The sequence below is a fragment of the Leptonychotes weddellii genome, chromosome 6 (genome assembly GCF_054177405.1).
Source record: "Leptonychotes weddellii isolate Sample4059 chromosome 6, ASM5417740v2, whole genome shotgun sequence".
Lineage (NCBI taxonomy): Eukaryota > Metazoa > Chordata > Mammalia > Carnivora > Phocidae > Leptonychotes > Leptonychotes weddellii.
Window position 1 is genome coordinate 136,763,220 of NC_138374.1, and position 14,333 is coordinate 136,777,552.

General features: G+C 60.4%; 1 protein-coding gene across 2 annotated transcripts; it reads left to right on the plus strand.

The window, feature by feature from the left end:
* Nucleotides 1-232: 232 nt before the first annotated feature.
* On the plus strand, nucleotides 233-13,888 carry UBQLN4 (ubiquilin 4). 2 transcript variants are annotated; one of them, XM_006736716.3, is made up of 11 exons: nucleotides 235-420; nucleotides 1,869-2,020; nucleotides 2,453-2,670; nucleotides 3,247-3,509; nucleotides 4,993-5,151; nucleotides 8,807-9,032; nucleotides 10,027-10,166; nucleotides 10,619-10,702; nucleotides 10,829-10,944; nucleotides 11,122-11,308; nucleotides 12,262-13,888. In XM_006736716.3, exons 1-11 carry the CDS (start codon nucleotides 313-315, stop codon nucleotides 12,412-12,414), a joined length of 1,806 nt encoding a protein of 601 aa, XP_006736779.1. In that variant the 5' UTR covers nucleotides 235-312; the 3' UTR covers nucleotides 12,415-13,888. The 2 variants fall into 2 exon arrangements, with proteins under 2 accessions (XP_081681573.1, XP_006736779.1); XM_081825447.1 differs by lacking the exon at nucleotides 4,993-5,151 and having other exon boundaries at nucleotides 233-420.
* The last annotated feature ends 445 nt before the right edge of the window (nucleotides 13,889-14,333 follow it).

Sequence of the window (14,333 nt, forward strand, 5' to 3'; positions counted from 1 at the left end):
GAGCGAGAGTCACCGCGGAGGCGGCGGGCCAGGACCGGCGGCGGGCTGTCTCGGGGAGCCCGCCCCGCCCCGCGAGGCCCGGGCCGCCCCGGCTGCAGTGCCCCCCCCAGGCCGCCCGGGGCGCTGTGGGCGCAGTTGGTCCGGAGGGCGGTGCGGCCGCGGGGAGGGGAGGGGAGGGGAGGGGAGGGCAGGGCAGGGCAGGGGAGGGCGGAGGGGCGGAGGCCGGAGCAGAGCCGGCAGGGCGGGCGGCCGGGCGGGGAGGAGGAGGAGGAGCCGGGGCGGGCTGGCGGGCGGCCGGGTGGTGGCGGCGGCATGGCGGAGCCGAGCGCGGCCGAGGCCAGGCCCCCCATTCGGGTCACCGTCAAGACCCCCAAGGACAAGGAGGAAATTGTGATCTGCGATCGAGCCTCCGTCAAGGAGGTAGTACGAGCGGCGAGGGTGGCGGAGGAGGGGTCTGCGGAGAGAGGGGTGGCTCCGAGGCGGTGGGGCGGCGGGCGGGGAGGGTGGGGGCCCCGCGGGATCTCGGAGGGGAGGGAGGGGAGGAGCGGGGCTGGGGGCGTCCTGCGAGGGGCTCCGGCCGGCGCGGCGCGTGCGGCGGACTCGAGGCCGGGGCTCGCCTTGTGGCCTGGGTTGGGGGCGTGGCGGAGAGCTGGGAGGGGGCACCTTGCACCGGGGAGGGGAAGGACTCGGGGTCTGAGGGCGGCGTGCGCCCCGAGGACTGGTCGGGGATTCGAGGGGCCGCGGCCCGGCGGCCTCCGGCCTCGGTGCTGCGCCAGGGGAGCGGGCGGGGGGCGCCCCCGAGTGCTGGGGCGCGGGGCGCTGGACGAGCGTTTCCCTCGGCCCGTATCCGTCCTACCTTTTCAAATCGAGGTGGTTACAGTGGGCCCTTGGCCCCTCCGGGACTTACGGTGTGCAGTAGGTGCTCAATAAAAGTGTGTTGGATGAGTGAATGAGGGAGCACTGCCTGTGTTCGCCCCCCGCCCCCCACCCCCCACCCCGGTGGCAGCTCCAGAATTTCTCATAGGCGGGGCTTAAGATGGGCCATCTGGTTGGAAGGAAGAGATCTGGAAGCTGCCTTGGCTTAGCAAGTGCACTCTTCACTGAGAGTGTCCTGTTTTGGTTTGTTTGGGTTTGCGGGGAGAGCTGATGGATTTGGGGAGTCTGAATCTCCCCAAGCCAGTCTTTAGTGCATTCATGCTCCCCCTCCCCCCATACAAAATGACTGCATTCCAGAACTTACATCCTCTGCCCTGCAGAGCTCAATCTGAAACCAGCTTTGGCTGAGAGGCCGTGTGTTGGGTCAAGAACTGGGGCTTTGGTGTCAAGACCTGAATTCCAGTCCGCCCAGGGCAAGTCACGTAACTGCTCTGATCCTCAGTTTTCTCATCCTGAAAGTGGAGATGATAATTCATATCTATCTCACGGGACTGAGACTCTTAACTCCTGAGTAGTTGCTGCTGTTAGAGATCATTTGGAGTCTGTGTGTTGTCGTTGTTATGAAAAGGCTGGAAGGCAGAGAAACCTGGAGTCTAGAACCGAAGGCTGAAGAGAGACAGGCCTGGGTCCAAGGCTGCTGAAGGAGTTGGGACAGAGAGAGCCACAGGCAGCGCCCTTGTCCTGGGGAGCTGGAGGGAGGGACTGAGGAGGGAGTCTGGAGAACTGGCTGGGCCTTCTAGGCTGGGAGACCCTGGGGTTGAGCCGAGACAGGAGCCTGTCACTGGTCCATCTCTTTGGTTAACAAGGGAGCTGCTCAGTGCCACTGGATGGATGGGGTCTAGACTGCAGAGGGACTTCCCAGACCAGAGGTAGGGTCCCTGGTGGGTGGAGCCCAGGGAGGCTCTGCAGTGACCTCTGCCTCTTGACCACAGTTCAAAGAGGAGATCTCCAGGAGGTTTAAGGCTCAGCAGGATCAGCTGGTCCTGATCTTCGCAGGCAAGATCCTCAAGGACGGGGACACACTGAACCAGCATGGGATCAAGGATGGGCTCACTGTCCATCTGGTCATCAAGACCCCTCAGAAGTAAGTCCAGGAGAGGAGCAGATCCAGCTGCTGATTGGGCCTGTCTTCCCCATCTGGTCCTCGCTTTCTCACCTGTCGCTCACCTGCACGCGGAGGGCCACGCCAGCACCCAGGAAGGTGGCTCTCAGGGATTGCCAGGCAGCCCAACCATCTCCCCTACAGGGGAAAGGAACCTCACCTGCCTCTCCCAGAACGCCCTGCAGGCAGGTGGTCCTTGCTCGGCCTCCGCCCGAGTTCCCCACCCAGCGCCGCCTGCCTCCGCCCGATTTCCCCACCCAGCGCCGCCTGCCTCCGCCCGATTTCCCCACCCAGCCCCGCCTGTGGATGCCTTCGGAGTTGGCTTACTCGGTAGGGCAGGGGCTGCACCGAAAGGAACTCCGTGTCTTCCCTTTCCTGTTCACTTCAGCCAGGACTTTCTTCCTCTGTCCTCAGGGCTCCAGATCCAGCTGCCGCCACTGCTGCTTCTCCCTCCACTCCAGACCCTGCCTCAGCACCCTCCACCACGCCCGCTTCGCCTGCCACCCCTGCCCAGCCCTCCACCTCGGGCAGTACCACTTCAGATGCCGGCAGCGGCAGCCGGAGGAGCAGTGGGGGGGGTCCCTCCCCGGGGGCTGGGGAGGGACCCCCCAGTGCTACTGCATCCATACTCTGTAAGCCCTCAGGGAGGAGGGCACAGTCCTGTCTGGGGCTAGGGAGGCGGGGAGAGCCAAGAGGAGGCAGAAACGTGGCCCCTGCTTCTGGTCGGATGGGGATGGGGACCCCTGGACATGGCGTTCCAGACACTGGTGCTTGGGCAAAGCAGGGGAGGAGGCCAGTCTGCCAGGGCCTCCCCGAGGAGGGGAGCGTGGATGAGCGTTCAGAGGGAGGGGCGGAATGGGGTTGGGGATGTGGAGAACGCAGGGTGAGGATGTTGGAGTTTGGGAACAAGGGGGGTCCAGCAGCAGCCAGCTGGGGAATATTTATTGCTGATTGAGCAGGCCCCCACTGGTCACCCTCTCTGTGCTGTGCCCGGCTCTCAGCCTCTGCCTCCAGAGAGGTCTCAGTCCACTGGGCTCCCATCTGCAGTGGGGCAGGGCTGCAGTGGGGCAGGGCTGGGGCCGGGGGAAGGATTGGGAGGGGAGGTGAGAGAAGCAGGCGAGGCTCCTCAGGGAGACCTGAGCGCAGTGGCTGTGGCCAGGTGGGGGCAGGGGCTTGTGGCCGACTGTGACCCCGGCCCCTCCCCGCAGCTGGCTTTGGGGGCATCCTGGGCCTGGGCAGCCTGGGCCTGGGCTCTGCCAACTTTATGGAGCTGCAGCAGCAGATGCAGAGGCAGCTGATGTCCAACCCCGAGATGCTGTCGCAGATCATGGAGAACCCCCTGGTCCAGGACATGATGTCTAACCCCGACCTGATGCGCCACATGATCATGGCCAACCCCCAGATGCAGCAGCTGATGGAGCGGAACCCTGAGATCAGCCACATGCTCAACAACCCGGAGCTCATGAGGCAGGTAGGTGTGAGAGAAGGTTGGCGTGGGGACGGGCAGGACACAAACCCGGAGGGCACCGGCCGGGCCGCCTTGTCCTGCGTCGGCTTGTGTGTGTACTTGCTCACCCAGCAGCCATGCTGTGAACGCTGGGGGTGTCTGTCTGGCTTTCCGGGAACTTCTGGTCTCAAAGGGAAGTGGGACTCAGAGGCACGCAGTTGTAATGCAGTGGGGTTGGTGCTATCATATAGTCGCAGGGTCCCCCAGGGGCACAGAGAGGGGCTCCCGACCCTGCCCTGAGACCCAGAGGAGGAAAAAGGGGAGAGCGTTCAGGGATGAGGGACCGCAGGTGCAAAGGCAGGGGGGCGCTTGGGGAGCCTGGGGCTGGGCAGGGCCGGTGGCTGACGGAGACCCCGCAGAGGCAGTTCCGTGTTGGCCTTCGGGAGCTGCGTCTTATGGCCCAGGGCAGTGGGGGCCAGGGAAAGACGAGGGCAGCAGGGCTGTGGGCACGGGGCCGGGCTCATCGGAAGATCAGTTCCTTCAGCGCGAGGATCTGCAAGTGTTTTCTTCACTGTCCAGAGCGGTGCCTGGCGTGCGGAGGTCCCTTGGCAAACAGTGAGGGCAGGAGTCACGGGGTGAGGAGTCAGGTCCCACCTTAGACATAAAGGTGTTTCAGAGACGCAAGTGCAGAGCGGACTTGGGAGTAAGGACTGGGAAGGCGTCCCCAGTCGGGCACGGACAGGCAGGAGCTATGCGGTCATGTGTGTCGTGGGGGCTTGTCCCCTGGGGCTGACGCGGGCCGGCCCTTACTGACACTGAGCTGTTGGCTCCAGAGAGAAAGCCCCCATGCTCTGGCTGGGCCAGAGACCTTGGGCCGGGGTTAGAGAGTGTTGGCAGCGCTGTCCTGGCTTGAATGCCTCCCCTCCCCGACTTGTGGTCATCTGCCAGGAACCACAGTACGATCTTGGGCAGACAGACCCACCTGGCCTCGAAACCTGGCTTCACCGCTCACTGGCTCCGTGTCCCCAGGGAGTCTCAGCCTATTTTCTCATCCACAGTATAGGGACAGAAATACCTCCGTGGGACAAGTATTGTGGGGATCCCATGACTTCAGTTGTGCACATGGCTTTGCCCGGTGTCTGTATGTCGTAGGCGCTCAATAGATGTTGATTTCCTCTGCTGCCTCCTCTTCTTTCTCATGTCCTTTCTTACTCGGTTTCCTTTTGCTCCCTGACACCTGGGCCTCCTGAACCCGAGGAAGGGGAGCTGTGGCCCTCACCCTGTCTGGGATCACTGTACCACAGTACAGAAAGCCGGATACCCACAGGGAGGCAGGGCTGGAGCCAAGGTGGCTGTAGCAGAAGGAAGTCCGACTTAGCTGACCCGCTGCCTCTGTGGGGTGGTTCCTGGGCCCTGGCCCCTAGTCCCGATGCAGACCCCCCCTCCTTGTCCAAGCTTGGTACCCCCCAGTTTCCAGGGTTCTTCCTGTCTCTCCCTTCTCTACCAGACTATGGAACTGGCTCGGAATCCAGCCATGATGCAAGAAATGATGCGGAACCAGGACCGGGCCCTGAGCAACCTGGAGAGCATCCCTGGGGGGTATAATGCCCTCCGCCGCATGTACACAGACATCCAGGAGCCGATGTTCAGTGCTGCCCGGGAACAGGTGGGGCCGGGGGCCAGGCTATGGGAGGGCTGCTGGGGCTCAGGAGTCCCTCCCCCAGACTCAGGCAAGCCTGGGGTGCTGTCCGCTCCTCCTTTCTGATCTAGCCCTGCGAGAGTGGGCCTTGGCTTGAAGCAGTTCTCACGGCAGAGGCAGGGATGGCCCAGCTCTGCCTGTGGGGGAGACAGTAGGGCAGAAGGTAGCAGAATTCCCTGGAGACGTGGGGAGGGGTGGGGCATAGCGTCCAAGGGATCTGACAGCCTCGTGCACCAGGGGCTCAAAGGTGGTGGGGCAGATCTGGAGTGAGACAGTCGACCCCAGCACAGTGTGTCTCAAGTGCGGTCCATGGATCACCTGCATCAGCATCACCCAGGGGGCCTGTCGATAATCCCGGGCCCCTCCTTTGAGCTATTTATTGATTCAGTCTCTGGAATCAGGCTTGGGAAGTTGCACTTTTGAAAGTGCCTCATGAATTCTTCCAACCACATAAAAAGTACAGACAAAAAGACTGCATCCTTTTGTATCCACATTGCCCTAACGCGTTGCCGTACGTGGAGCCTCGGTGCTTTTTGGCTCTTTTTTTAAGTTTAACGTATACTGAATACATTATACATTTACACACTTCAAAGTTCCCAAGTTATGCAAAGTAAACAAAAGGAATCCTTTTATTTCCATCTCCCAGCCACCTCTTTTCCACCCCAGAGATAACTAATGTTAGTATTTTTTAGAGTTTCCTGGACATGTTTAATACTTGCAAACAAGACGTTACAGATAGAATTGCAGCCTTCACGTGTTCCCTGCCCCATTTTACCCCTTTCGCTCTCCAGAGAGAACCAGCACCCTTAAGTTGGTATTTACCATTTCGATTCTTTTATGGCCTGTGTTCGTATCCATAAATAACTTAGAGCATTGATTTGCATATTTTTAAACCTCATAGAAGTGGGATCCTGCTGTTCATATAATTTTTAACTTGCTTTTTCAAAACGTTTAAAAAATGTTTTATTGGAGAATAATATGGCTTCAGAAAGGTACACATATCATAAGTGTACAGCCTGATGGATTTGCACACACTGAACACACCCCCCAAATAGTGCCCGGGTGGGAGGGTGGGGTCTCATGTTACTTTTTCCTGGTGGAAGAGAAAAGCCCCATATCCTGAGTGGTTCATGCTATCCCGACAGATTTCCTTGCTCATGTTGTCTCTGGCCTACAGCAAATCTCCACAAATAAGTGTGTGTCTTGCTGACTCTACAGGGTTCCACTGGTCTGTTTGTCTGTCCCTACAGTGATACCACATTTTCTTAATTAAGTCTGGGTACCTGGTAGAGTAAACCCCCCACCTTATTTTCCAACATCTTCTTGGTTATTCTTGGCATTGCTCTTTCAAACTTTAGAAAGTGCTTATAGGGTTCAACTATGAGTTTTTTAAAGAATTTTTTTTAAGATTTTATTTATTTGAGAGAGTGAGAGAGAGTACGAGAGGGAGGAGGGTCAGAGGGAGAAGCAGACTCCCACCGAGCAGGGAGCCTGACGCGGGGCTCCATCCCAGGGCCCCGGGATCATGACCTGAGCCGAAGGCAGATGCTTAACCGACTGAACCACCCAGGCGCCCCTGAAAGAATTTATTTTAATAAAAAGTTATATAAAGAAAAAAGGAACTTATTTATTTTAAATTATTTTTAAGTATTTAATTAAAAATATACCTCAGAGTAATGCATGCACCTGGTTAAAAAAAAATCCAGTAGCTGCGAAGGGCTTCTAATAAGCCCTCTGGCTAATTCTGATCCACACTAGGCTGTAGGAACCACTGGAACAGTTGGAAGAAGGGAGATTTGGCGTCAGCAAACTGGGGTTCAGATCCCTGGCCACCATTTTTAGTGGTACGGGTTTAAGTGAGTTGCTCCACCTTTCTGAGTCTTAGCTTCCATGTTTTCAGACTGGAGGCAACCTATTAAAGCAGCAGTTCTTGATCATTTTGGCCTCAGGACCACCTTAGACGCTTAAGAATTACTGAGGACCCCAAAGAGCTTTTGTTTCTGTGGGTTAGATCTATCAATATTCACTGCATCTGAAATTAAGACTGAGAAACATAAGGAATGTTTATTAATTCATCTTAAAATAAGAGTAAATCAGCTACATGTTCACATAAATAGCATGTTCTTTTAAGAAATAACTTCATTTTCCTAAACAAAACTTGAGCAGACAGTGGCCTTGTTTTAATGTTTGCAGACTTCTTTACTGCACGACGGCTGGACTCGCAGCTCGGCTTCTGCGTTCGGTCCGTTGCAATGTCACATGTCACGTAGCCTCTGGAAAAGGCCATTGAACACTGATGAAGACAACAAAAGTGAAAAAAAGCACATAGCACCTCAGAACTACAAAAACAGTGCTAAGCCTTGCAGGGGTCCCAGGACCACACTTTGAGAACTGGTATCTTGGAGGGCTACCGTAAACATTAGAATAAATGTGCCAGGCACGTAGTAGGTGCTCAATAAATGGCTGCTGTCATTGCTGGAGGGAGGTCAGAAAGAGGTTCGGTCCAGAGAGCGTGCCAGAAACAACGGGGCCCAGAACCCAGCGGTGGTGGGTGCAGGGCGAGTCACCAGGCAGGACATCGGAAGCAGGGACAGCACCTGAGGCTGTGGCGTGCGGACCCTGGCCTGCTGGCCTGTTGTTAGCAGGCATCTGGTCAGGCGGAAGAAGCGCAGTGCAGGGCCGCAGGGTCCCGGGTGAGCTCTGGTCCCCACGACCCACTTTGAGGAAGCAGGAAGCCCCGTGGTGAGGAGCGGCTGAGCTGCTCAGGTACCTCCTGCTTAGGTGAGGGCCACCCGGGACCTCAGGAGAGGGAGCCTGAGCAGGGGCACAGGGTGTGGACTCCCGTCAGCAAGCCCACCCCTGCACAGAGCTCCTTCCTGGGGGCGGTGGATCTGGAGGGAGGAACTTTCGGGGCTGCCTCGGGCAGCACACTATGTAATGGGGTACAGACCCCGAGGTGGGTGACACAGCCGAGGGGGCCCGTTTAGCTGCAGGAAGGAGGCTGAGGAGGAGGAGACCGTGTGGGGGAAGCAGCGGAGGGAGGGCATGCTCAGCCAGAGATGCGCTCCACTGAGGGGCTCGGCTGTGTGCGCCTCGGTGGACAGAATGCCACTTAGGGGACCTGGGGGGCGGGTTCTGGGGAGTGGGTGCTGGACCAAGATGGCTGGAAAAGGGGAAGCCTAGAGGCAGATCAGGGCTGAGACAGAGCAGGCTCCCACCAAGCCAACGATTGCTTATTCTAATGTCAGGGGAGGGGTGCAAAGGGGACCTTGTCTCTGCCCCTTGAGAGCTAAGGAAGACAAATACGTCGCTACACAGCGGGAAGGGTGCACGTCAAGTCCCACAGGGCACAGAGGAGACTAGAGACGGAATGTTTAGAGGCGCCGGGGGAGGCGGGAAGTTTCCAGCTGCCTGAGGGGTGTTGTGACCGGGTGGCCAGCACTGGCCAGTTCCCACCCTGCAGGATGAGGGGGGCGCTGCCCGTGGTGAGCTGCCCTCCGGGGTCTGAGGCCCCTGTCCCTTTGCCAGGGAGGGGAGGCTGTTAGGTGAGAGGACACAGAGGGCCTGGCCCTTACCCCTGCTTTGTTTCAGTCCTTAACCCAGAACCTTTCCCTCCTCCCAGTTTGGCAACAATCCCTTCTCTTCCCTGGCCGGGAACTCCGACAGCTCATCCTCCCAGCCTCTGCGGACTGAGAACCGAGAGCCCCTCCCTAACCCCTGGAGCCCCTCGCCCCCTACCTCCCAGGCCCCCGGGTCCGGGGGGGAGGGCACCGGAGGATCGGGGACCAGCCAGGTGCACCCGACAGTCTCGAACCCCTTTGGGATCAATGCGGCTAGCCTGGGGTCAGGTATGTCCTAGGGTGGAAGGAGCTTAGTGGGGTCACCAGGGTGGTCCCTCTGCCCCAGGACTGAATGGGGCTCACACTGCTCCAGAATATTGAAGACAGGTGAGACTGTATTGAAGCCACAGAGGGGCCTCTGCAGCCTCAGAGGATGCGGGGTGGTTTGGGCTGTGTTTCCTGTCCCTGGGAGCAGCCTGGGTAATGGCTCACGAATAAAGCAGGCCCACCTCCTAAGCTCCTGCAGCCCTGCTGGAACTATCCAGCATCATCAGTGGGTGAGACTGGGGAGGAGCATGTGGGGGAGGACTCGGGGCACACCTGGGGCAGGCAGGTATGAGGCTGGGGGAGAGGGATGTGCAGATCTGCCATGGACAGAAGTGGGGGTTATGCACTGCAAATCCTTGGGGATGCCCCATGTATCTGGACTATGACCGTACATACGACCCTGGGGGTGTCTTTAGTAGATGCCCTGATTTCTCTGTGCCCTGGGCTGGGGGGCGGGGGGGCACACCTTGATCCAAAAGTCCCTTCCCCTCTGTGTGCTTCACCTCCCTTATTTGTAAAATCAGGGGTTTGAACCTGATCCATGGCTTTAAAATTGTGCTCCAGTCCTGGGGTGTCTGGACCAGCCCCAGGAGAAGGAAGGACAGAGTGGGAGGGGCTCCAGCCCTCCTGCCAGGCTCTGAGCAGACCGTTGGCATACTTGGTTTTTGAGCGAGATCTGGTTTGAGGAAAGGGCCTCTGCCACTAGGCACAGGTCTGCTAACCACGAGTCCAGGGGACCGGAGCCTGCGTCAGGGACAGCCGGGGGCGTGGCCGAGACCCAGGTCCCAGCCGCAGCAGGGAGAGGGACGCACACCCCTGTACTGGGGGCCGTGTTATCGCTGCCGTTCTGAACTGCGTCACCACCCAGCGTCGCAAGCAGGGAGACGGAAGGGCAGCATCTGGTTTCCATCTGGACCCCTTTTCTCCTGTTCCGTTGTTTTCCTCCTTGTGCCAGGGGTGTTCAACAGCCCAGAGATGCAGGCCCTCCTCCAGCAGATCTCGGAAAACCCCCAGCTGATGCAGAACGTGATTTCAGCTCCCTACATGCGCAGCATGATGCAGACGCTGGCCCAGAACCCCGACTTCGCTGCTCAGGTACGGAGCTGCCACCGGGGGGGCGCGCTGGGGGCGGTGACTGGCGCTGGTCAGGTCAGTCCCGAGCCAGACCGCGGGGCGGGCGTCTTAGGCCCGCCGCCTCTGAGCTAAGCCCTTTACGAGCCTCCCTCCTGGTTTGTTTGCTGTGAGTGCTCGTGGCGGTGGCTCCTCCCTCACGGAGCTGTGCGGGCTCTGGGAGTGCATACGAGGAAAGTGCGCAGAAGGCGGCTGGTGCCGCGTGAGCACCGTGAACTTGCAGAACTGCTGCCAGCACCAGGGTGGGGCTGGGTGCCCCGGCTTGCGGCCCGGAGTGTGGCTCCATCTCCTCCCGCTGCCCCACGTCGGCCTCCGGGGGACCCCGAGACCCACACTTCCCGCAGTGGTGAGGGTGCTGGGGGGCGATTCTTGGGGAGGGCGGGCCCAGGCCTCCCCTCCTGCCCTCCCCCCTGCAGATGATGGTGAATGTGCCGCTCTTTGCGGGGAACCCCCAGCTCCAGGAGCAGCTGCGCCTTCAGCTCCCTGTCTTCCTCCAGCAGGTGCGTGAGGGGCCAGGAGTGGCGGCTGGGGGGGTTGAAGGGCAGGGCAGAGCTCCGGCCTCGGGCGTGGGTGGCCTCCCGCATCCTGCCACCTCCCACCGCCTTCCTGTGCCTGTTTCCCGCCAGATGCAGAACCCGGAGTCCCTCTCTGTCCTCACCAACCCCCGCGCCATGCAGGCCCTGCTGCAGATCCAGCAGGGCCTGCAGACCCTGCAGACCGAGGCCCCTGGGCTGGTACCCAGGTGAGGGGGGCCGGGGCGGGGGGGCAGCGAGGTGTGGGTTCCTCCTCCCCTGGCGCTCCCCGCTGCCACTGTGTGTCCGAGGGTCTGCTCTCCTCCCTCCGCTCTTCCTTCTGCACCTCACGCGCCCGTCCCTTTCTCAGAGGCTGCCTCCCACCTCTTGGTCTCTCCTGCCTGCAGCCTTGGCTCCTTTGGGATGTCCCGGACCCCGGCACCCCCAGCAGGCAGCAACACCGGGGCCGCGCCCGAGGCCCCCACCTCCTCGCCGGCACCCCCTGCCACGTCTCCTCCAGCAGGGGCCTCCGGTGCCCAGCAGCAGCTCATGCAGCAGATGGTCCAGCTGTTGGCTGGCGGTGGGAGCTCACAGGTACGCGGGGCGGCCGGCGCGGGGGGCCGAGCAGCAGAATGGAGACAGCGGAGCGCTCGGGGTCAGCCAGCCCCGCGCTCCTCGGGTCCTAGGCGGCCACTTGCTGGCCTTGCGGGGGTTGCCGCCATCCCCAAGTTCCGTTTCCACAGCCGTGGAGTGGGGCTGGGAACAGTGACCGTCCCACTGGCTGCCAGGCACCGCTCTGAGTGCTCCGTGGGAGCGCGCGTTCGCACTGAGCCTCACCACGCCTTGTCAGCGAGCTGCATCTCTGTCATAAGGGGAAAAGGGAGGCGCAGAGAGGTGAAGTGCCTCGCTCAGAGTCCCCCAGCCAGTGAGCCGGTAACAGAGCCGAGATCCCAGCCCCGGCATGTGGCTCCGGAATGTGCGCCTCAGCCACCGTGCCCCGGCCCTGGTGCTGGTATCGTAGGGCTCCTGGAAACTGAAGCCCTGTGGCTCTGAGGCTGGGGAGGAGTGTCCTGGGGCATGGGGTCACTAGAGCCCTGGACCACAAAGGCAAGGCCAGGGCGTTGGCTGAGGAGTAGGGTAGACCTCAGGCGAGGCCCTTCACCTTTCTCTGGCCTCTCCCGTGGCTCCGTGTGTGCACACGGCCGGGGCCGGAGCACATGTAGAGCGTGCGTCTTCCTGACTGCAGAGTGTTCGGCTCCCAGAGTGCCACGAACACGTCCAGAGCGCTGATGGAAAGAGTTAGGAGCATGGGCTGATCTGTTTGAAATGTCCGGAAAGGCGTCCCCCCCCTTCTGTTACACGGTCGTTTCGTGGCCTGGGGAGCAGCCTCCTTGGCCCCTGTTGGCAGCTCACCCCGCCCTGCCCACTGGTTGACCCTGAGGATGTGCGAGAAGACCTACTGCTCCCCTTCCCTCGGCCGCACACCTCAGATTCGACTGGGCCCCGGGGGGGGTTCCCCCCCCACCTCACAAGGCCTGTCCCTCCAGGTGCAGACGCCAGAAGTGAGGTTCCAGCAGCAGCTGGACCAGCTCCACTCCATGGGCTTCATCAACCGTGAGGCCAACCTGCAGGCCCTCATTGCTACCGGAGGGGACGTCAACGCGGCCATCGAGAGACTCCTGGGCTCGCAGCTCTCCTAACCGCCCGGCCGCACCACCCGCCTGCCCCCTCCCTCTGTGCCTGCCGTCCCCATCTTCTCCCTGTCCCTCCAGACAGCAGGCTGGCTTCAGGGCCGCGGGCCTGGCCCCGGAGCTCTGAGAATTGTGGGTTTACTTGCACATCTCTTACAGAGTCTGCTATCCGGGTCCCGCTTGAGCGGGGCTGCGCGAGCCGTTTTCCAGTGTCGTGGGCCGGCCCCAGCTCCTGGCCCTGCCGCCAGCCTGCAGACGTCCCGGTGGTGGCGTGGGGTTGGCAGGGGGACTGCCATCTGCTCTGCGGGGACGGGGTGTTCCTCCGGGGCCTAGGGTTTGGCTTGTATGGTTCCTTGTGGGGACTCTTCCTTCTCTCCGCCCCCTCCTCCCACCGGCAGCCTGATCCGAGCTGGGGTCACACACTCGGAGGGAGGGGCAGGTGCACAGGCTGCCTTTTCCTCCTCACCCCCTGTCCTGGTCCCTTCATCCAGGCTTTGTTGGGATGTCCCGAGAGAGGAGATGCCTGTCCTCCCTGTCTAAAGGGGGAGGCGACCGCCCTCTCTGTACAAGGAACTAACAAGCCCCGGACCAGCCCCATGGAGATTTGCTAGAGGAAGGGAAGGGGGAGAAGGACCCAAGTCAAAGGCTCAGAAGTTGGAATTGACACTTGGGGAACGGAAGCCCTAGTAGCTGTTTTAGGCGGGAGAGCGCAGGCTCAGGCCTGGCAGAGAAGGCCTAGAGATGCTCACAAATTGGAGCTGAAGGAAGGGGCTCACAGGGGCTCCTACCGGCTCCGGGGCCAGGACCTGCTGGTGTCCCCAGGTACCACTGGTTTGAGCCCCCCTCAAAAGACATGAAGGGCTTGGGGTCTGTCTCAGCAGTGGGTGTGTGTGTGCTGGCTTGCGCACACACACTTGCTCAGTGAGTTGCACAGGACGGTGGGTTCTTTGTTGATTACTGGTTCCGAGCTCTCTCCCACCACAGAGGAGTGGGCGAAAGGGCCAGTCTGGGGCGAGAATACATACAGTCCAGCCAGCCAGGCCCCTCGGGTACCCGAGGGTAGTGCGGTTACCCCTCCCAAAGCTGTCAGGGCTGTGAGCAGCACCCCTCCCACCCCTCCCCTCCTTGCTGTTGGGGGGTAGTACAGCAGTCTCTCCCCTGCAGTCCCTGGCCTTTGGAGTCTTCACTGTTTCTTCCAGGCCAGAAAGTTCTATTTGAGGAAGGAAAGGAGAGGGCGGCAGCCATGCCTTTGATCTGGAGTTGGACGTTGCTCTGTTGGAGCGCAGAGAAGGCTCTTCTCTCCGCTGCGTAGGCCGGCTGCTCGGAGTTCCCACGGCCGAGCGTGCGGAAGGGAGAGCAGCAGAATCTTCTCCAGATGGGAAAGGGTCCCGAGCAATCCAGAGAGGATGTCTGTGTGGCTCCCCCACTCCCCGACGTCCACACTGGCCTTTGTAAATAAATGACGTGGTCTTTGTTGTCATGATGTCTTGGAGTTTGTTTTCTGGGGGAGAGGAGGCTGGCTGACGACAACTTGGTTCGAGGAGGTTTTTATAAAGTGGGATCTGGAGGAAGTGGCAGTTGGGTTCAGTGGGCAGAGGTGAAGGGAGAGCTGGTGGAGCTCAGTCGGGGGCTCAGAGCCGGGAAGGGCTGCGCGGCGCCAGTCCCCATCCCCCGCTCCGGGCGGAGAGGAGTGTAGAAAGGTCCTTCCTCCCTCTGATGTGATGGCAAGACTGTTCTCCCCTCACCTCAGGGAAAAAGGTCAAAACACAGGAGAGCCTTGCAGTCCAGACCTTCTGCAAGTGAAGTCTAGGAGCTTTTGGTCTTGAGCTCCGAGACCAAGCCTGGCCGGCGCGTCCCGCGGCTCGTGTGAACTGAGGGAAGTCTAGTGATGGGTTGTCCCGTGCACGAGGTTATGGACGAGGCCACCG

Excerpts from the sequence above, each read along its gene's own strand:
- UBQLN4 (XM_006736716.3), top strand. The coding sequence starts at position 313 with ATGGCGGAGCCGAGCGCGGCCGAGGCCAGGCCCCCCATTCGGGTCACC. Across the intron at positions 5,152-8,806 it reads TCAGTGCTGCCCGGGAACAG|TTTGGCAACAATCCCTTCTC; the intron begins GTGGGGCCGGGG and ends CCCTCCTCCCAG. Across the intron at positions 9,033-10,026 it reads TGCGGCTAGCCTGGGGTCAG|GGGTGTTCAACAGCCCAGAG; the intron begins GTATGTCCTAGG and ends TCCTTGTGCCAG.